The sequence below is a fragment of the Nelumbo nucifera genome, chromosome 6 (assembly GCF_055504915.1).
Source record: "Nelumbo nucifera cultivar China Antique chromosome 6, China Antique-T2T, whole genome shotgun sequence".
Lineage (NCBI taxonomy): Eukaryota > Viridiplantae > Streptophyta > Magnoliopsida > Proteales > Nelumbonaceae > Nelumbo > Nelumbo nucifera.
Window position 1 is genome coordinate 45,437,311 of NC_142654.1, and position 23,516 is coordinate 45,460,826.

The window sequence follows — 23,516 nt, forward strand, 5'->3', positions numbered from 1 at the left end:
TCCTTTGATGAATTATGAAGAAATTAGGAAGTGGTTGCCAAAAGCCCTAGTATGAGACCTAAACCGTCAACAGAATGGAAACCTCCTCAAGAGGGAATCATTAAGCTCAACTTTGATGGCAGCAGTTTATGCAATACAGAGGGGCTAATCATTGCTTTATATTCTGACCCTATAGAAGTGGGGTATTCAGTCAAATCAGAAAATCAAGCTTACAAGGAGCTGAATTTGTCAAAGAACCAAATTGTGAACAACTGTTAATCAAAGGTGATTCCAAGTTGGTGATCCAGTGATTAAAAGAACCAGAAACAACAACCTGGTCCTATAAAGGGGCTTTACGACGATTCAAATGGCAAACTAAAAACAAGGGGTGCATAGGAATCAGATGTTTTGGGCTAAACTCTATTTCTTTGCTTTAATCTGAGGCTGCATCTCGTGCCTCATTTTGGGAACTGTCTGTGTATCATTTATGCTATTAATCTATTAATAAAATCACTCATTATTCATCAAAAGAAAAATCTCTTTTCATATTGCTCAATTTGCTCTTCTACTTGTAACAGCCATATGACATATTATTACAGCTAACCACTTGCTACTTGTAATGCAGGAGCTGAAGAATCAAATATGGAATTTCTTAAATTCTTTTGTATTTTTTGTATATTTGGACAGTATGGGTATTTTCAACATTTTAACTAGTCCTGTGTGGGCCTGGTAGATAAAAAGTTATTGTGTTTCTTGATGCACAAGACAACGAGTGGCACTTTTTGTAATTATGGTGAACAGTATCCCGAGCCACACAAGCTACTCTATAAATAGGTGTATCCTATTGAGGCTAATTAATGAATGAATGAAGATTTCTCAAGAGCTCTCTAGGAGTGATTCCAACAAACCCTAGAGTGATTCTAGGACCCCTTGGAGTGATTCCTTGGGATTTCTCTCTGTTTTCTCTTTATCTACCCTTTCTACTCTCTCTTTCTCTCTTGTGTTGTTCCAGCCCTACTGCATCAATTTGGCTTCTTAATCTGTTAACTCAATTGAATCGTGATTAGTTGCCAACTGTTTCTTGATTAGTTTTGCTTAGCTGTCCCTATGGTTGAGTTCGCTTCTTCCTCTTCTTTTTAAAGTTTTTAATTGTTGTCCTTGTATTTAATTATTTGAAACAATATTTTGCCATATCATGTCACATGGTTGGGTAATGGTATACAAAATAGAAAAAAGGCATAACATAAAATAAAAACAATGAAGGACCACATCAAATAGTGAAAATTGCAAGTCTTTGAAAAGCAAACATCATCATTCCTCATCTCAACCTATCTGACCTACCCTTTATACTTGTAAAAACAAGAATATGACTAAACATTCTATATCATGCTTTAATTGCATATTTGTAATTTGTATTGAGTATTGAGTTATGTATCATATTGTATCAATTTTTTTTATTTAGAACATATAATTTTTGTAGTCTACTAGTCATCACCTCACATATTGACAACACTACATATATCTAGTTTACTTGCATGGTTCTAAGTCAAGGCAATACAAATGGTTTATGAGTATGTAACAAATTATGTATAGAGACTACTTATGTAGTATCATTCAAATAAGTTGTGTAAAACAACTTTTTACTAGAACTTAAATAAGTTGATTACAACCCGGCCCAGGGCAACCCCAGTCTAAATCCTCTCTCCCAACACCACTATTTTAAAAGCACACAGGCCATACCTTAAAAAAAAGAAACAAAGGCCATATCAAAAAGTGCAAAAAACAAAAAAAAGGCACACGCTTAGGCTGAGGTGCAAGGTGCACGCCTAGGCAGACCAAGGCGCATGCTTTTTGAAAGTGCTGCACCTAGGATATAGGCAAGCCACATACCTTAAAATGCACCCCGCCTGTGTGCCTAGGCATGCCTTTTAAATAACTGCCCAACCCTTTCTCTGGCCAAGAAACCTGCCAACAGATTAGCACTCCTAGGCATTCAGTTGAACAAGGAGTTCAAAGAAGCAACTAAGGAGCAAGCCAACCTCACTCAATGCCTGGAATCCCATAGGATTTTTTCTCATGTATTCATCCAAAGAATGATAGTTTGACAATCACATTCCATTGCCACATTTCTCAAACCCTGCACCTCCAATAATTTCAAACCTTGGATTAAAGCCAATAACCAAGCCATCCAGGATCCTACTGTTATTTTCCAATGGAAAAGACAAGGGACCAAAAAGAAGTTGCATGTACTTCATACAGATATCATTGCAAAAATTATATATTTGTATATGTACTCAGTTGTTATCTTGCCTAATTAAACCCCTCAACCCACAAAAAATAAAAATTAAATAAAAAATCAGTACTTGCTTCAAACATTGGATTCTTGCATCAGCAAGGAAAAATAGAAATTGGTTATCAGTACTTTCTTCCAACATTGGAGTGTAGTTTGTGTAACTACAAACTACACATAGCCTGTTATTCCCTTAAACCTCCCCCCCCCCCAAATAAAAAAAAAAAAGAAAATCACATTTTCATTGGTAATATCAGAGTATTGCATGTTGTAATTTGCATCAAAAACAGAAACAGCTAGCTGTTGAAGTTTGCATCAAAATATGATCCAAGCATCAAACAAAATTTATGTACTCTTCAAAAATTTTGTTCATCATGTATCTAAATGTGTCCTTGCAGGTTTTGGTAACTGGTAAGTATAGTTGACTTTCTTTGCATGTCATGGACTAAGTTGAACAAAACCAGATCCCCTGATGCCCAAACAACCAACATTCAGAATAGCTTCTACCACTAATCCTGGAAAATAAATTAAAGATGACCCAAATTACATTTTTTTATCAATAAAAATATATTTTTATTAATATAAGATATGCCAAGAGCATTCCATTGTTAGGACATACTTCCACCTTGTCTTGAGGAAGCTTACACCTCTTGCGTTCTGAACCACACTTCATTCCTCCAAGTAGTTGTGTGCCCCACATCAGATCTCCATGTTTTAAAACATCGCTAGCACAAGCCTCCCTAAATAATATTCACAGATGCCACTCTACCAAAATATTAAAACTTAGTGCAAGTATACCTACCTCTAGATTTTACTGCTCTTGTATCAACTTCTCAGGAACTTTTTTGCACTAGGAAAACTCATCATTGAGGTGGGGTTGGGTTGAAGATGGGATCCAATTCCAGATTAGTCAGAACCGAGAACTACGTCCAAACACTTTACCCGATGAGCAAGTTGGCACCTTTAGTTCTTCTTGGGGACATTACATTCACAAAATCACTTACCAGCTTAAACCAGAGGTTATGGTCTTTAAATTGCTCTAATATAGAAACCCACCAAATAATAATGAAATTCATAATGGAAGGCAATTAGTTTCAAATTTGAGATTTTCAAATGACATCCTTTTCCTCCCACCACAATTTGCCAACATGGCATGGTCATGATACATCCCCTAAAACCTTCTCTTAATCTGTATGCAGCATTGAGCATTGCAAGTTCATCACATTAAATTTCTGAGATTTTCAAGGACTGCACTAAAACAATAAAGCTGGAGAAAAAACCAGAAGAATTAGCAAGCCAAGCATGCAATACACAAAGGCATTACATAGTACAGATTAATTTGAATATTCTTCCTGGGTTACAAAGATTAGTAAGGAGTTTGCCTATGACTTGCAATGACAATTGCTAAATTAGAGGAAAAAGGGGAACTTTCCACAGCTAAGAAAATGAAAATCCAGAAGAATCATAACTATCCCTCTCACATTGCGATAAAAGGAACCAGCGGAGAACATACTAAATACCTATTTCTACATTCTATCTCATCAGGAAACCCTCTCAATCTCCATCCTCCCCAACTCAAAAAAGAAATAAAAAGCTCACGCATTCCATATAGGAACCTGTTAAAGTTTCAATTACATATATCAAACAAGAACAATAAGATCTGAAAATAAAAATTTTGGGGTCCATAAAAAATTAAACTAAGCAAAAAATACAAAAAAAAAAGATGTTACGTTAGGTCATATTTGTTTCTGCTTCATAATAACTCATAGAACATAAGAGTAGAATATCATACATAGACAAGAGATAACAGCAGAAAGTACTCACAGATTGTGCTTCTTCTTGATGTGTCAATGGCCGATTGGGGCGATAAGTATGGTTTTGACGCTTTGCCCAAAGCCAAAAACGCTGGAACTGCACTGGTATACCAAACTCTTTTGCAACCTCCTCCTGTTGACAGTTATATTAGGTTGACAACCACCAAATCATTAAGGAAAGACCACAACTCTAACAGAATAAGCTTTTTTTTATATCTTCTTTAACAGAATTAGCTTCATATTAACACATTAAATGATAGTCAAAGATGATGATACAAATAACGTTAATAAGAATGAAAATGATCAGACTAGTGGTACTCATATGAACAGACAAGTAGTGACTAAAAGATATATGGCTCCTCAAATTAATGTTCACAGATCAACTCTTTGCAACAGAAATCTGTGATGCAAAAGTATAACTAACAATACATATAGAAGCATTGCCAGATAACTTTGTTGCTACAATGCCTAAAAGAAGGCCATTACTCAATGTTGGTCCCAGGCACCTGCTATATGGGGTCTTGGGAGAGATAGACTGGATACGGTCCTAAACTTTGGCATTTCTTTTGTACAAAGTAACTGCCCTCAGATGCTAGAGTGCATAAGTATCAAATATGTTCAGAATAAATAGCATCATAACGGTTTTTTTGTCTTTAAACTCATTTGTAGTAGGGCCACCAAATAAGGGCACTATTGTAATTTGTTCTCAGATTAGAAATATTATGTCTGTGGGTGTGAATAGTAGCCAATACACCACAATCAAACAAATCCTCTTCTTCTTGGTATCAGAGCTCCTAGGTATCACAACTTGGTATCTGAGCACCTCTTGGTCATGGGCAGACATTTTTTACTGACTCCGTCTACAAGGGAGACCAGCTGGCGTCAGACCACTGATTTTAGAAACATTTTTGTATGACTCTTGTAGTCATTTGAAGCTTCTATAAGATATTGTGGTTTGCCCAGCAAAAATCGGTTAAAAATCTAGATTCAACGTTGGGCCTTTCTCTATAATATTGAAGGAATTTTTCAGCATGAAAATGTTGTGGACGCGTTCGTTGGGAAGAAGTACCACCGCCGGCAGCAGCAGTGATGAGGTGTCCTCATCAGATTATCTAGCTAGTCACAGTTCATCTTATCTATCTTATTTTATCTTATCTGTTTCTTACCGTATCTATTCCAATAAGATTTAGTAGAAGATTAGTAGGAGTCTGATTTATCTTAGGGAGTCTTATCTTTCTTAAGTTAGGAGTCTTATCTGTAAGCAGTCGAATTCAGCAAGGTGTCTTCCTACAAGGAGACTCTACCTCTTGTAATCTCCTATTTAAGGAGCTGCGAGTATGGAATAAGGCATCCAATTCAGTCAAGAAAGAAAGTAAGGGAGAGTTAGGGTGATCTCTTAAACAAATCACCCCCTTTAGGTCGCCACGATAGGGTCTGCACGAAAAGGGAGGGGGGCAAGAGGAAACTAGAGGTTCTCCCCATGGACCGACCCGTGACGAGATCCTATTCCCGGGCCCATAACATTTTGGTATCAGAGCCAAACGTCATGGGCGATCTAGAGCAGCTGACGTCCAGGGTCCACGAATTGGAGCACTGGCTCGTGGAGAACAACGCAGAGGTACATGAAGTCAAGGACGATGTCTGAGAGCTACGACGCTTGCTGGAGTCGTATTTCTCTAACAAGGAGAAGAGCCCCGAAGGAACTACAACCACAAACAGTCGCAGACCAGATTTGGCGGAATCGTTCGGCGAACAACAGATCGTCGCCCCGGCAGCCGTTGTTGTCCCCAAGTACAGTAGGCTGGAGTTCCCCTCGTACAACGACAACGAAGATCCACTGGGATGGCTATACCGTTGTAAACAATTCTTTCACAATCAGCATACGGAAGACAGAGATAAGGTCAGTCTGGATGCATTCCATCTAACGGAAGAAGCACAACCCTAGTTCTACCAAGTGGAGAAGGAGGAACCCGGGCTCAACTGGGGCCAATTTAAGTCCTACTGCCTCCTCAGGTTCGGGCCCCCATTGACGAGCAACCCGCTAGGTGAATTGATCAACCTCAAGCAGACAGGCACCGTGGCTGAATACCAACGCCAATTTCAGACCCTCCTTGCCAGAGCAGCCTCGGTACGACCGGATCAGCAGGTTAACATGTTCACCGCCGGATTAGCTGAACCCCTGAGGGTGGATGTGGAGATGCAACATCCTCCCAACCTGGTCACCGCCATGAACCTAGCTCGCGCCTTCAAACGTAAGCTACAGCTCAGCCGCGGGACCTTCAGTATGGGTCGACCGACGACATCATGGACACCCCCGAAGTCAACCGGGGTGGCCCCTTCTTCGGCAACCAGCAGGGAACAAAAACTTCACACAGGTATCGTTCCCAGGTCGGCATCAAGCACAGGAAGCAGCATGACGGCACCCCCCATCAAACATTTATCCAGAGCCGAGATGGCAGATCGTCGGGCAAGGGGGCAATACTTCAACTGCGATGAGCTATATTCGGCGGGGCACAGATGCAAGAGGCTATTCCGCCTTCTGGTGGACGAACAGGAGGAAGACGAGGATGAACCCGCAGCATTAGAACCCGAGATCTCCCTCCACGCAATCATCGGGATAAAGACCTCTCAAACTATGCAATTGTGGGCGCAGGTGGCAGGGAAACCAGTACGTATCCTCGAAGATTCGGGAAGCACGCACAATTTTGTAAGTGAGCAAGCTTCCCTTCAGTTGAAACTACCCATGGAAATCAAACCGCAACTGCAGGTAGCCGTTGCAAGAGAGAGGGTTCACAATCCCGGAATCTGTAAGAACATTCAAATACAGGTCGAATCTGAACCCTTCTCTGCTGATTTATTTGTGCTACCCTTGGATGAATTTGATATAGTACTTGGAGTTAAATGGTTGATCACCCTAGGCCCTATCCTATGGGATTTCAGCGCCCTAACAATGTCATTCCGCCTGAATGGAAAACAAGTTACTTGGCAGGGAACCAAAGCAAAGGCAAAAAAACCGCAAGTACATACACTTCAAGGCAAAACTATGCACACAGCAGAGATGGAAAGACTCCTCACCGACTTCTCAGATATATTCCAAGAACCCAAGGAACTTCCACCCGCCCGAGCTTGCGACCATCGGATCCCTCTGATAACGGGTTCAAAGCCGGTCGTCGTCCGGCCGTATCGCTACCCACATCTGCAGAAGGACAAGATAGAGAAGTAGTGTACGAACATGATGAAACAAGGAATCATCCGTCTTAGCCGCTCCCCCTTCTCCTCATCGGTTTTATTGGTGCCAAAGCGAGACGGTACTTGGAGATTTTGTGTGGATTACAGAGAGCAAAATAACAGAACCGTCAAGGATAAATTCCCTATCCCCGTGGTGGACGAGCTGTTGGATGAACTCCATGGAGCCCAGTACTTCTCAAAACTGGACCTCAGATCGGGATATTTTCAGGTCCGGATGGCCCCCGAGGATGTGGAGAAAACAGCCTTCCGAACGCATCATGGTCACTTTGAATTCTAGTTATGTTGTTCGGTCTCACCAACGCCCCATCCACATTCCAATCTCTGATGAACGAGGTATTTTAGTCCCACCTTCGCAGATTCGTCTTAGTGTTCTTTGACGACATCCTCGTCTACAGTAAATCATGGATAGAACACGTGCATCATCTACGGACTGTTAGAAGAAATTAGGAGCACGCTGCCCCAATCACCAGAATGGAGAGACCTTGTTCAGAAAATACAATCCGGAACGACCGACTCGAATTGGTCCGTTCACGACGGGTTGGTGCTATACAAAGGACGGATATACCTCCCAACCGACTCTTCTTTAATTCCCTCCGTCATCTCCAATATACATAACTCCACCCATGAAGGCATTCAGAAGACATTGCATCGCGTCCGAGCCGATTTCCATTGGCCAGGCATGAAGACTTCTATTCGAGACTTCATCCAGAACTGCTCCACGTGCCAACAGCACAAATGGAAAAACCTACACCCGGCAGGCCTTCTCCAGCCCCTTTCACTTCCAACACAAATCTGGATTGATATCTCTATGGATTTCATTGAGGGCCTACCCAAGGTTGGCGGGAAATCTGTTCTATTTGTGGTGGTGGATCGCTTTTCTAAGTATGCCCATTTCATCCCCCTGTCCCATCCGTAGTGTGGTTTCAGTTGCCCATGTTTTATTTACGCATATTTTCCGCTTACATGGGCTACCGGAATCCATCGTCAGCGACAGGGACCCAGTTTTCACTAGCGCCTTCTGGAAGGAACTGTTTCGGTTGCATGGTACGACCCTAGCTTTTTCCTCCGCCTACCACCCTCAGACAAATGGTCAAACAGAGGTAGTGAACCGTGCGATCGAGATGTATCTCCGTTGTTTTGTGGGAGACCAACCATGTCGGTGGGTTGATTGGCTTCCCTGGGCCGAATATTGTTATAACACGGCCTATCATTCTTCCCTTGGCATGACACCCTTCCGGGTCGTCTATGGCCAAGACCCTCCTCGCTTGTTATCCTATGAGCCCGATTCGACGCGGTTGGATGAGATTGATTGTTCCCTACAAGAACGTGATGCCCTCCTAGCTGAAGTGTCTCTCCGCTTGCAACAAGCACAATCACGCATGAAGAACGCCTATGACTAGCACCATCGAGAATTAACACTTGAACCAGGACAGTTTGTGTGGTTGAAGCTCCAGCCCTATCGGCAACGCTCCTTGAGACACAGGGCTCCCCCTAAATTAGCTCCTAAATTTTATGGACCCTTCAAGGTTTTGCGGCGGATCGGCATAGTTGCATATCAGCTAGAACTGCCAGAGCACAGCAAACTCCATGATATTATCCATGTATCCCTGCTCAAGCCATTTACGGGCACTCCTCCTGACCAAGTACCCCCACTACAACCCTTGAAGGACGGCAGACCCATTCCCCAACCTCGAGCTCTTGTCCGATCTAGAGTCAATCGGGGTGTTCTCGAAGTCCTAGTGGAATGGGATAACTTACCATCGGCCGAGGCCACCTGGATCCCCTTGACTGATCTCCAAGGCACATATCCAGATCTCGAGCTTGAGGACAAGCTCGTCGCCCAGGAGGGGCGTAATGTTGTGGACGTGTTCATTGGGAAGAAGTACCACCGCCGGCAGCAGCAGTGATGAGGTGTCCTCATCAGATTATCTAGCTAGTCACAGTTCATCTTATCTATCTTATCTTATCTGTTTCTTACCTTATCTATTCCAATAAGGATTAGTAGAAGATTAGTAGGAGTTTGATTTATCTTAGGGAGTCTTATCTTTCTTAAGTTAGGAGTCTTATCTGTAAGTAGTCGAATTCAACAAGGAGTCTTCCTACAAGGAGGACTCTACCTCTTGTAATCTCCTATTTAAGGAGCTGCGATTATGGAATAAGGCAAAAATTTTGGGGAGATTTTTCTCTCCTATTTTGCCACAAGCCAATTTTAATTTTTTGCTTTCAACCGTGTTTTGACCAAGGATGTGTCGAGTACTTCCAATGCACTTCTTGGAAATATGGAGACCTCCAATAGCATGATAACAATAGTGAAACTCAATGGGAAAAACTTTATGGAGTGGTCTCAATCAACTTAACTTACCATCACAGGAAGAGGCAAGTTGGGATTTATTACAGGAAAGGAAGTGAAGTTGAAGCCTGAAGATCCAAAGTTTGTTAAATGGGAGAAAGACAACTTGTTGGTAATGTCATGGTTGGTTTGCTCAATTCAACCTCATATTGCCAGTATCTATATGTATCCACTACCAAAGATACTTGGGATAGAGTTGTTGCTACCTACTCCCAAACTAAGAATACAACTAGAGTGTATCATATTCAGAGAGAAGTTGTAGTATGCGTCAAGGGGACAGATCAGTGCCCATGTGTTTTTTCCCTACAATCACTTTGGGAAGAAATAGAACACTTGAAGGTTTCGTAATGTAATGGCCCTATAGACAATGAGCAGTACCAGAGGTATATTAAGGAGAATAGAGTATTTGAATTTCTGGTTGATTGAATCCTGTGTTTAACTTTACAAGGCAACACATTCTTAGTGCAGATATTGTCGCTCTTTCAGCTACCTACTCCCTGCTGCAGGGGAAGGAGAGTAGAAGAGCTGCTAATGATGCAACCTCTGGTGACTGAGCACTCAACCTTTATGTCATCTAAACTCAAGTAAAGCACTAACAAGCACATTGCCAATGAAAAGCCTAAAGATGTGGTGAGTGAGTAATGTAAGAAGCCTAGACATACAAGGACAGATGTTGGAAATTAAATCCTTATTTGAAACCAATGTTGAAGACAAGGAGGAAAGGCAATGCTCATTTGGCCACTGTTGGCAATGGCATTCAGCCCATTTCTGCTTCATCTTCTTCCCTAGACCACTCTGATTTGATGGATATACTTCGGAGTCTCTTGCTACACCTACAAAAGAGTGGGGGACATCTACATTCACTAGTACTGATTTTTTTTTTTTTTGAAAAAGGTAAGGTAAATTTATTAAAATCATAAAAAAAGAATACAAAGAGGCCCCACACAAGAGCCAAAGCTAGGCATGGGGCCCAATATACATTACAACTCAAGAAGGCTTCTAGAGCTCAGAAGGGCCCGAAACACCCTGGTTTGGAGACCTTTTACAGATGCAATCCAAGACACCAACTTGCCAAAGGAAATGGAAATATGACTGTCTACATCTTTTGCCTTGTTCTGGAATAATCTGTTGCTTCTTTCCGCCCAGATGGTGCTGATCACAGCTGCAGGAAAAGTTCTCTGTACATTTTTAGCCAACTTGGATAGAACTTTGAGATTCCAACACCATAGAAGATCCAAATTGTACTTGGCATGGCCCAGGATAAACCCACAGAAGATAAGAAGTGTCTCCATAAACAAACAGAAACAGAACAGTGTAAAAACAAATGGTTACTTTCCTCTTCCTGTTGACCACATAACACAATGTAACTCTTGAACCTGCATTCCTCTTCTCACCAGGCTCTTCGTGGTTAGGCATCTACTATCCAAGACAGCCGCCCAAACTAAAGCATTTACTTTGGTGGGGGCTATCGACTTCCAAATAATAGCAGCAGAAGTTCAGGACCGTCTCCCTCTAACAAGTTTCTGCAAAGGACCTCACTGAAAATATTCCATCTGCACTCCGGTTCCAGCTCCAGCTGTCTTCTTCCAGCAAGTTTATGGCCTGATTGAATATCAGCTCAAACAGCTCCCTCACTTGATTGATTTCCCAATCCTGAAAATTTCTTCTGAACATGGACTCCAAATGATGTTATTATTTGAGACTTCATAGCACTCTGCCACCAATGCTTCCTGATTGTCTGCAAGAAGAAACAATTGGGGGAACATCTCTGCCAATGGCCTTTCAGTACACCACTTGTCCTTCCAAAAGCTTAATCGCTGCCCAATCTCAACTTCAGAGCCAGACCTCTACTCAGCAAGGCATAAATGTCCATGATCTTCTTCCAAAGAGAGAACCCTAAGGAAGTGACATTAGAACTGATTACCCAGTCCCCTCTAGCAGTGTCATATTTAGCTGCTACCAGTCCCCTCTATCAGACCTCTATTCAGCAAGGGATAATGGAGTCCAGATCCATTTACCTAGGAGGGCTTCATTAAATAATTTCAGATTTCTAATCCCCCAAACCTCCTTTTTTCTTTTGGGAACATACTTGGTCCCAACTGACCAAGTGAATTCTCTTTTCCTCATCCCAACATACCAGTCATTCTAGTGCTAAGACAGGTACTGCACTTGCTTGTTTCTCTTCTAACAACTCTTGGATTGTAGACCCTAGGGCTAAGTGTCCACATGACTAGTATGTCTTCTTCCTTCACCTCATATAGCTCCAAGGAAGAGTAAAATTACGGTAGCTAATGGATCTCAAACTCCAATTTCCGGTCTAGGTGAAGCCACACTTACCAACAACCTCACCTTGAACTCTATCCTTAATGTACCTCAGTTACATAGAAACCTATTATCTATTTGTTCCTTTACAAAATCCCATAATTGTTCTATGACCTTTCCTACTCATTGTGTCTTCTAGGGACCTGAACACAGGGAGGATGATTGGAAGTGGACATGAGGCTGATGGAGTCTATCCTTTTTATCACACATCTGAACAAGGATTATTGTGCCAGATTGAGTCCCATCCTAATGAAATTTTGGGTCTTTTAGAATTATGGCATTGTCGTCTTGTCCTATGTCTTTTGGTTCCATGAAACTTTTGTTTCCAAAATTGTTTAATTGTGTCAAACTTGAATTTTCAATGTGAAGTCTATAATTTGTCAAAGCAATATACAACCACATATTCCATGAGTAACAGAAGTAATGTTGCATTTTCTTTGATACTACATACTGATGCTTGGGGCCCATATGCTATTCCCTGGATGGATGAATATAAGCATTTCTTGATTATCATTGATGACTTTTTTTGGCATATGTGGTTGTATTTGATTAAGCGTTGGGATGAGATACAATTTTCAGAATTTTCTGAATATGGGGCAGACACAGTTTGAGAAAAGAGTTAAAATCATTAGATCTGGCAATGCTCAAGAGTATTTTGAAAAACATTTATGAGTGTTTCTTGACGAGAAGGGAATTATTCATCAAAGATCGTGTGCTCCATACCCCTCAACACAATGGGGTTGCTAAATGGAAGAACAGACATGTGGTTGAGATGGCACAAGGACTATTATTCCAGATGCATATTCACACTCATTTATCGAGAGATGTTGAGACTGCAATGTATCTTATAAATGACTTCCATCAAGAACATAAAATCTTCAGTCTCCTCACTAATTCCTTTTCCCTGACGAATCTTTAATTTACCCCTCAAGGTCTTTGATTGTATTCGTCACTTTGTTCATGATATTAATCCTTCTAGACATAAGTTTGATCTAAGTCCATTAAGTGTATCTTCCTTGGTTATTCTAATGTTCATAAGGGATAAAAGATAGTCCACATTCTAGAATGAGAAATCTGATCTTGTTCTTCCTATGCCATCCGGAAAGGAAAGCGGAAATACAAAACCAATTACCCCATTATTATTTCCTACAATGCTCTCTCACCCTCCTATTATGTCTATACTTTCGTTACTTATTCTATTTCCACTACTCGTTTTGTTGTGGATGCAATGCATTTACCTTAGTGGAAGGAGGCTATGAACCAGGAGACGGAGGCTCTCATAAACAACCAAGCTTGGGAGATTGTTTACGTTCACAAGGACAAGATTCCTATTGGGTGCAGATGGGTATACACTGTTAAACACAAGGTTGATAGTTCAATTGATAGATATAATGCTTGTTTGGTGGCGAAGGGGTAATACCCAAACTTATGGCATAGACTAACAGGAGACATTTGCTCCTATGGTTAAGACATTCTATCAAGGTGATTACGTCTCTATCTGCCCACTACTCTTGGCCTCTATGTCAAATAGATGTAAAAAATGTCTTCCTCAATGAGGACCTACAAGAAGCAGTTTATATACCTCACTAACAGTGAAGGGAAAGTTTGTCATCTACGGAAGGCTCTATATGGACACAAATAGTTTCCTAGAGTCTGGTTTGATTGATTTAAAAGGGCTATTTTGAAATTTCACAATCTCAAGCTGATCCTACTCTATTCATAGGAAGAGTCAATGGACGTGTCTCTATTTTTGTCCTGCATGTTGATGATATTATTTCTATTGGGATTGGAGTTGAAATTAAGGATAAAAAAAACGGATATTAGTGATCCTTGCTTCTGAATTTGAAATTAAGGATCTAGGTGAGATCTTAAATGTTTTCTTGGGAATGAAGTTGCAAGATCAAAGAAAGGAATTTTCATTTCTCAAAGAAACTATAATCTGGATTTACTCCACGAGTTGAGAAATTAAGGTGCAAGCCTACTAAAACCCCAATTGGTCTTAATTACAAGTTGAGTGCTACTATTGGAGATATTCTCCTTGAAAGGAGTTTATCAAAGATTAGTTGGTCGGCTCCTTTTCCTTTACTTGACTAGACTTGACATATCCCATGCAGTTGGTCTAGTAAGCCAATATAAGCATCAGCCAAGGACCTCTAACATGCAAGTTGTCAACAAAATTTATGTATGTTTGAAGAAATGTCTTGGTAAAGGGATGTTATATTCCAACCATAGAAATCTGAAGGTTGAGGATTATACAAATGCAAATTGGCAAGATCTGTTGATGACAGGAGATCTACATCCAGCTATTGTACTTTACTATGAGGCAATGTGGTTTCCTGGAGAAGCAAGAAGCAGTCAGTTGTTGCTCATGCTAGTGCAGAGGCAGAGTGCAAGGCAATGGCTAAGGGGGTGGGTATATGAGTTGCTTTGGTTAAAGACCTTATTGACAGATATGGGAATTCAAATAGATACTCCAATGAGACTTTACAATGAAAATCAAGCAGCTATAAACATTGCTCATAATCTTGTAAAAATGGCCATGCAAAGCATATTGAAGTAAATAGACATTTCATCAAAGAGAAGATAGCCAACTGAAAGATTTGCTACCCTTTGTGAGATCAGGAAACCAACTTGATGATTGTCTCGTGAAGGGAGACCACAAACAAAAGTTTGATAGTAATTTAAGAAAGCTAGGCATGATAGATATCTATGCTTAGCTTGAAAGGGAGTGTTGAATACAATGTATTCTAAGGGTTTTTTGTCTTTAACTTCTTCTGTATTGGGTGCCCAAATAAAGGCACTATTGTTAGTTGATATCATATTAGAAATATCATATTTGTGGGCATGCAGCCAACACACCACATTTAAACAAATCCTCTTATTTACCTCCCATTCTTATAAATAAATTATAGCAACTAATTAAGGATCAGGGTCAAGATGTGGCCCCTACATGTAAACAGCATGTGATATAAATGCCAGAGGACCATTAGGTTATGATTAACAAATAGAAATTTGTCATGTGGTCTCTCCAATTTAGCCTCTTCCCTATTTCTCCCTTTATTATTCGTAGTCAAAGAAATTCCAAACATTGTAACAAGCAATATTGAGGAACGTGAACAGAATCATGATGGAGAAACTTGTTTACCTGGTCGAGAACAACTTACAATATCCAGTTTAAGCACCCCCCCGGCAAACACACACACATGCCGTTTTTATAAAGATGGAATAGGATTCTCATACAACATAATTCACTCAATTAAATAATTGAGTTTTATTGTTTAAGATAAGGACCATACAAGAGGGGTGATGAATTCTAGCCTGGCCAGAATGTGTGTATGCAGGTTAGTGCTGGTGCTTTAAAAGCGCAAGGCACAAAAAAGGTGCAGGGGCCAATTTGCGCCTGAGGCGCACGCCTTTTTGAAGAAAGACGCAAAAATACCAAAAATATTAAACATGATACTAATAAAAAATATAAACCTACATTTAAAAAAAAAAGTTTTAAAATACCTATTAAAAATACATAAACATAACATGTAAAGCGTATTCAAATGAGAATTTAAAAATAAAATCAAACATCTAAAACATTTTCAAGCATGTAAAACCCACAATCTCTTTTTTTCCTCAATTGCATTACTTCAAGTAGCTAATGTGATGTAAAACATATTGCATTCCTGATTCTACGAGCTGCCTTTGTGCCATGCCCCTCGAAGCAAGACAAACAAGTTCATGTTAGGGTCTTACATTCTTAGTTCTCACACAAAAAATAAGGATTTTACAATTTTAATTGCTTTCTGAGAAGATATTTTAATAGGACGATGGACGAATAAATGAACAACATTACCAAATAAGGAGTTATCGAAGCGTCGCACAGGGATCCGGGGGGAGAGCCCTCGGCCCAGCCGTTAGGTTCAAAAAAGCAAAAAAAAAACGTCCAATTTTCAAAACACACATGCCTGGGCTGAGGCACAAGGCACATCAGGCGCATCAGGCATGCGCCTTTCGAAAGGGTTGCACCTAGGACCTAGGTGAGGTGCATACCCTAAAATGCACCTCACATGTGCGCCTGAGGCATGCCTTTTAAATCACTGGTATGTGCTATATATTACATTTTATATGATATTAAGTATAACACATAAATCTACAGAAGGATGGGCAAGCCAAAAGGTCAATCAAGAGTCTCTTGCAATGGGTGGGACACCACTCAGCTAAACAGTTGTAAGGCCAGAAATGCAGGACACTAAAGAAACATGTCCAGAAAATGAGTGTGATAGTGTTAATGTTGAGATGGATGAGTGGAAAAAACAAAAAGGACAAGGTCAGAGATGAAGTTGTTGAAAAGAACTAAAGTGTAGCTCCTATAGGTGATAAAAATGAAAAATAGTGGACTATAATGGTTCATTCAAATGCACAGAAGACCATCTACAGCACCCATAAGAAGTGATCTGTTACAAGTTGAAGGGACCCTTAGAGCTAGGGGCAGATCGAAAAGGACATGGGTTGTAGTAAGATATGATTTAAGTCCTCTAACTTAGCAATGGGTATGGAACTGAGCAGAATGGAAGGTGAGTATACTCGTGTATTATATTTAAAGTTTCTTTCCTTCTTCCGACATTACCCAAACAAAACAAAAATTGTAGGCCAGAACCCAGCCTAGGGTTCAGGTCAGGCAAAGGCACAGGTTCAGCCATGATCATCCCTAATTCAGGGTATCATGTAGATGGTTTCATACTTCCCTTGATTACATCTCCATGGAGAGGCAGAGAAAACCCTTGCTAACTTAAAGAAACAAACAAAACAAGGCCAGAGAACTTAATTTCAGTATTGCAGAATTCTTCTAGTAAGTATACGGATTTCATTTCCTTTTCAAATATCTCCCCGAGTTTTTCTTTGGGAAGGAAAAAAGGTATAACAGAAATATTTTAATTAATAAACTACACTTGTAGATATCACAATCAGTCCCATTATTTATTGGGCTGTAAAACTTTTATGCTACCCTATATATAAAGCTTTAACTTACAGGAGACAGCAATCAGCCAAGTTGAATACAAGGGACATATACAGTTGGGTAACTCCTACATATATTTTTCATCTCTCGTAGGGAACTGTGATCCGCCAGATTTAAATAACCTAACCATAGACAGTTTATTTGAGAGAAAAGGTGACGAGAAACCAGGAATTTTATGCTTAGGGGAAAACGGAAGATAACAACAGATGTATTAAAAGGAAGGCTTTTATTTTTCTTTTTTCCCTACCTGTGATGCTTCATATCAGTTAATGTCTCTTCTCCTCATAGAAATCTCACAAGATTTTAGGAGTTCCTCTTCTCTTCTTTCTCTCTCAATATTTCACTCACTTCAACATTCATTTTCCTTGGTAGTATTAGGAAGCATAAGAGACCTTTTATAAATGGGAAGGGGTAGTAATTTAACCATTCCACACACCTCTTACTAGAATAAACATCCCCCCCCCCAACTAAATGAGGGATCACAGTTAAGTGCTGATTTAAAGTTGTCCTTCCCATCTAAATAAGAGAGGGACTTGTGTAGCACTCTAGTCTGCCCTTTTATTTAATAGGATATACTCAAGTGTACAAGTTGGGACCCGTGCAATGCACGGACCATGCCACGCAAAACTGAAGTAGAAAGAGCTTTATAACATTTCTAATTCAACCAACTCAATCCAACCCAAGTATTATATTTTTAGGTAATGTTTAGTTGTTCCAACCACAATCCAAATTGAAACCCTAGTGAGAGTAGCTAATCTCGTATAGGGATCTCAGTGGGTCCGCTTAAATGGTAAATTCAATTTGACTCACCCATAGATGGTCAAGTTAAAGTTTTGATTTTGACCCAAATTGGATGTAGGTTTGGCTGACCTGACCCATCGAGCAATAATAACCTTACACATAAAGGGTATTCTTGTAATTTGGTTTGATATCAAACCCCTAACCTTATAGTTTATGATTTCTTTCAATGTTTGTTTTAACCCAAATCTAGTGTAAGATTAGATTACAGACTTCAAACCCCTAACCTTAAAGTTTATGATTTCTTTCAATATTTGTTTTAAAAAAGTGTGAGGTTAGGTTAGGGTTTTGATTAATTAACCCATATCGAGTTCAGGTTTGGCTAACCCCCACCCATTGGATCATAATACCCCTACACATATAAAGGGTATTCTTGTAATTCGGTCTGACTTCTACCCCCTAACCTTAAAGTATATGCTTTATTTCACTATTTGCTTTTGAGCTTTTCTTTTCTTTCACTTTTGAGAAGTGGTACCCTAGAACCCATAAACCAACTTCCAACTTAAATTATGACTCTTGAGTTTCCAAAATGTATCACAAAAATAATTGAAAGACTGTGAGACGGGCTGGGTCGGTATCGAGTTGTACCTTGTAGACCAGGGCAGGTTCAATCCAAAAACCAGCATAGTATTGAGTCAGGTTGGGTTAGGCTTCAGTGGAAGTAGGGGAGGGATGAGTTAGGGTTGAGACAAACCCGTGCCAACCCACCCAACTCTATAGGGTTCAGCTTGATACCAAACCAACCCGTATCATAGTCTTTTAATTGTATTTTACCATTATTTTCATTACTGATATTTTACTTAAATAATTCATTAAATATGGTAATTTACTATTAAATTACTTTTTCAAACAGTTCAGAACTAATTAAGTATCAAAATTTACAAAAATTATGGTAATTTTCAATAATAATTATCATAATTATTAATTACATTTATACTTAATTAATAATTTAAGTAGTTATCAGTAATAATTTAATTATAATTACTATTATTTTAATCGCTGTAAAATTATTTTATAGAAATAAAAATAACAATAGTTATAATTTAAATAATTCATTAAATATGGTAATTTAAAACTAAAGTACTTTTTCGAAAAGTTTAGTAATTAATTAACTATAATTACTTATATTAAAAGTAATTTTTTAACATTAATTAATTAAGTAATAAATTATCAATTCTAATTAATTAATTGACTGTATTTAATTTTGAAATTGTATTTTTTATAATTATGATAAGATTTTTAATTAATTATTGATTTTTTACCTTACTTTTATTATTTGTCTTATTGCATTATATATTTTTCCCTTATTATTATTTTAGATATGTTTTACTCATCTTATTCCAATATTTAAATTTTAACTCAAACTTAAACTTTCTTCCAAAAAAGTTTTAACATAAACGTTAATATTTTAATACATTGATGAGTGCATGTATTTTGCAAGGTGGATAGAGATAGAGATGGAGATAAATAGAAATTAGGTAGAGAGATGGTTTAGGAAAATTTTTAGGAGAGAAGATGATTTAGGTGATTGGAAACGTGAGAGTGAGAGATTTTAGGAAAACAGGGGTGCTGTAGTGGCAAGTTGAGAGTGTAACGAATGGTATTCTAAGGAGCAAGGAGAAGCCACAATTGGGTAAGGAGATAAGGGAGATGCCATCTTTGTTTTAATATATACTAATAGATCCTAATAATATCGTCCCAATCCTTGTAAAAGAATCTAATCATTAAAAATTAATCATAAAGACAATTCTCAAGTTTAGATTCTCAATGCTAAACAGTAGTTTCAATACAGGCATAGAGGCACTTACACTTGCTTAACTGTAGTTCATTGGAAGTTTCGCCCATACCTCAAGCTGTTAGAAGTAAATGCTAATACGGTAACTCTGCGTAGCAGACCCATCTTTGACACATCCTAGGACTAACTGGCATCTTATACAGAAACGAAGTTTGGTGTCACTGGAAATTTGGATCAGAAACAGAGTACAACTTTGGATTTCTCCTATGGCCAAGGCTGAGATCAAGGGTTCCACATTCCCCCTTCCATTCCTCACTCTCAAATCAATACAATAGCAACAAGTTGGCAAATCCCAGTGTTTTAAAAGCGCAAGGCTCAGGGGTCAATTTGCACCTGAGGCACAAGGCGCAAGGCGAGTTGCGCACCTTTTTGAAGCAAGGCGCAAAAATACAAAAAAAAAATGCTAAAAAATAAAAAATTTCAGAAAATTCAAAAAAATCAAAAAAAACATAATATTAATAAAAAATATAAACTTAAAATTTAAAATAAATGTTTTAAAAAAAACTATTATCTAAAATTAAAATGCATAAACATAAGATGTAAAGCATTATCAAATGAGAATTAAAAAATAAAATCAAACATATAAAACATTTTCAAGCATGTAAAACCTCTAATCTCTTTTGTTATAGGCCCAGGAATAGGATCGCGTCATGGGTTGGTCCACGGGGAAAAGCTCCTGTTTCCCTTGTTCCTCCCCTTCCTAGCTGAACCTATCTTGGCGTCCTAGAGGGTGATTTGTCCAAGAGATCACCGAACTCTCCTTTTACTCTCTTCCTTGACTGGAAATTTGATATCTTTATTCAATAATTTCAGCTCCTTAAATAGGAGATTACAAGAGGTAAAAGTCCTCCTTGTAGGAAGACTCCTTGATAACTAAACTGCTTACAGATAAGATAGATAAGACTAACTAAACTGTTTACAGATAAGATAGATAAGACTCCTAGATAAAACTAACTAAACTGCTTACAGATAAGATAGATAAGACTACCTAAACTGCTTACAGATAAGATAAGAGTAAGAAAGCAGATAAGATAAGGATAAGGTAAGACGAACTGTGGCTAGCTAAATAATCTGATGAGGGTCCCACGTTACTGCTGCTGCCGGCGGCGGTACTTCTTCCCCACGAATGTGTCCATAACATTACTACCCTCCTGGACTACGAGCTTGTCCTCAAGCTCGAAATCTGGATGTGTCTTGGAGTTCAGTCAAGGGAATCCAGGATAGGTGGAATGATTTAGCCCTCCTGGATCGGGTTCCAATGAAGGGGGTTCATCCTCATCGTCCTCTTGTTCCACCAAGAGGCAGAAAAGTCTCTTACACTTGTGCCCTGCTGAGTAGAGTTCATCACAATTAAAACATTGTCCCCTTGCCCTGCGTTCCGCCATCTCAGCCCTGAACAAGTGCTTAATAGGGGGTGCAACAACGCTGCTCCCCTCACTGGATGCTGATTTGGAATTGTGGCTCGTCTATGGCTTCCGTTCTTGGCTGGCTACTGAAGATGGAGCCATTCCAAGTGGTTCCGGGGATGCCCATGCGGATGGAGGCCGCCCCGTAGTGAAGGTTCCGCGGCTGAGTTGCATCTTTCGTTCGAAGGCGCGAGCTAGATTCATGGTTGTAACCAGGTTGGGGGGGTGTTGCATCTCCACATCCACCCTCAAGGGTTCTGCTAACCCTGCGGTGAACATGTCTACCTGCTGGTCCAGTCGTACCGAAGCTGCTCTGGCAAGGAGGGTCTGGAATTGGCGCTAGTATTCAGCCACCGTTCCCGTCTGTTTGTGGTTGAGCAGTTCACCTAACGGGTTGCTCGTCAATGGGGGCCCAAACCTGAGGAGGCAGTAGGATTTGAATTGGGTCCAACTGAGCCCGGGTTCCTCCTGCTCCAATTTATAAAACCAGAGTTGCGCCTCCTCCGTCATGTGGAATGCGGCCAAGCTTACCTTGTGGTTGTCCCCTGTCCGTTGGTTGCGGAAGAACTGCTCGCATCTATACAGCCATCCCTAAGGATCTCCGGCGTCGTTGTATGAAGGAAACTCCAGCCTGCTGTACTTGGGAACGATCGCGGCTACCGGGGCGATGACCTGCTGTTCGCCGGGCGACTTTGTCAAGTCTAGTCGGCGGCTGTTTGTGGTTACAGCCCCTTCTGGATTCCTCTCCTTGTTAGAGAAATACGATTCCAGCAAGCGTCGCAGCTCCCGGACATCATCTTTGACCTCACGAACCTCCACGCTGGTTTCCACAAGCCTATGCTCCAGTTCGTGGACCCTGGATGATAGCTGCTCCAGATCTCCCATGACGGTTGGCTCTGATACCAAGTTGTTATGGGCCCGGGAATAGAATCGCGTCACGGGTCGGTCCACGGGGAAAAGCTCATGTTTTCCCTTGTTCCTCCCCTTCCTAGCTGAACCTATCTTGGCGTCCTAGAGGATGATTTGTCCAAGAGATCACCGAACTCTCCTTTTACTCTCTTCCTTGACTGGAAATTTGATATCTTTATTCAATAATTTCAGCTCCTTAAATAGGAGATTACAAGAGGTAAGAGTCCTCCTTGTAGGAAGACTCCTTGATAACTAAACTGCTTACAGATAAGATAGATAAGACTAACTAAACTGCTTACAGATAAGATAGATAAGACTCCTAGATAAGACTAATTAAACTGCTTACAGATAAGATAGATAAGACTAACTAAACTACTTACAGATAAGATAAGAGTAAGAAAGCAGATAAGATAAGGATAAGGTAAGATGAATTGTGGCTAGCTAGATAATCTGATGAGGGTCCCACGTTACTGCTGTTGCCGGCGGCGGTACTTCTTCCCCACGAATGCGTCCATAACATCTTTTTTCACTCAATTGCATTACTTCAAGTAACTAATGTAATGTAAAACATATTACTTTCCTGATTCTATGAGCCGCCTTTGTGCCACACCCCTCGAAAACCAAGAGGTTTTATTTAGAAAAATAGAGAAAAGAGAGATAATTTGGCACAAATCTGCATCAGTGCAATTATTCTAACTATCCAATAATTGCATTTGACATGTAAACTCAAAAACCATCTACCACAAGGGATGGGGTGGAACTCTTGGCAATGATGTTTATTAATTTTTTTTATGAATAAAAATAATTTATTAAATCAGAATATAAGGCAATACAGGAAACCCATGAAGAGGCATGAGGTGTTACCTCTAGAGAAAAAGAGAGAATTTGGCACAGATCTGCATCAGTGCAACTATTCTAATTATCCAATAATTGCATTTGACATGTAAACTCAAAAACCATCTACCACAAGGGATGGGGTGGAACTCTTGGCAATGATGTTTATTAATTTTTTTGATGAATAAAAATAATTTATTAAATCAGAATATAAGGCAATACAGGAAACCCATGAAGAGGCACAAGGTGTTACCTCTTCTAACAAAGTATTACATCAATTAAGAACTGGATAAGCAGAAATAAACAGAAATAAAATTACATAGCAACCCAATGACGTTTATTAATGTACTACTAGTATATTTATAAAATCAACTTATGTCAAGCCAAAAACCCAACAGTTAAACAGCTTAACTCTGAACCACCGATCCCATAATTTCAGCCAGATTCTTGTTATACAACAATAATTTAATGTTCATGACATAAGTTCAAGCCCTTCTTGGTGGTTAGGAGGAACTCTTCCAATGCAGTTCCTTGGACCTTCTAAGATGTAACAAGGTCTTTGTAAGAAAACATGCAAGTCAGATCATATGACAGAAAGAACATGAAAGGAGTATTATAGCAATATAACAAAAAATGGTGCAATGCAGTCATTGATGACAGAAGTCCATTAAATGAATAAAGTCTGACGGAAAAAAAAAAAAAACCCAAGTGACAATTGAACATAGAATCTATTCTCCCATGCTAGGAATTTTCAAACCATAACCA

At 39.7% G+C, this 23,516-nt stretch overlaps 1 protein-coding gene across 9 annotated transcripts in view; it reads right to left on the minus strand.

Moving 5' to 3' along the window:
* LOC104587807 (ubiquitin C-terminal hydrolase 12-like) overlaps positions 1 to 23,516 on the minus strand; it is a 57,547-nt gene that overhangs the window by 17,220 nt on the left and 16,811 nt on the right. For all 9 annotated transcript variants that reach the window (XM_088890075.1, XM_088890073.1, XM_088890079.1 and 6 more), the window contains one exon: positions 4,094 to 4,216. In XM_088890075.1, coding sequence (XP_088746201.1) covers positions 4,094 to 4,216 — 123 coding nt within the window. The remainder of the gene's footprint in view (positions 1 to 4,093; positions 4,217 to 23,516) is intronic.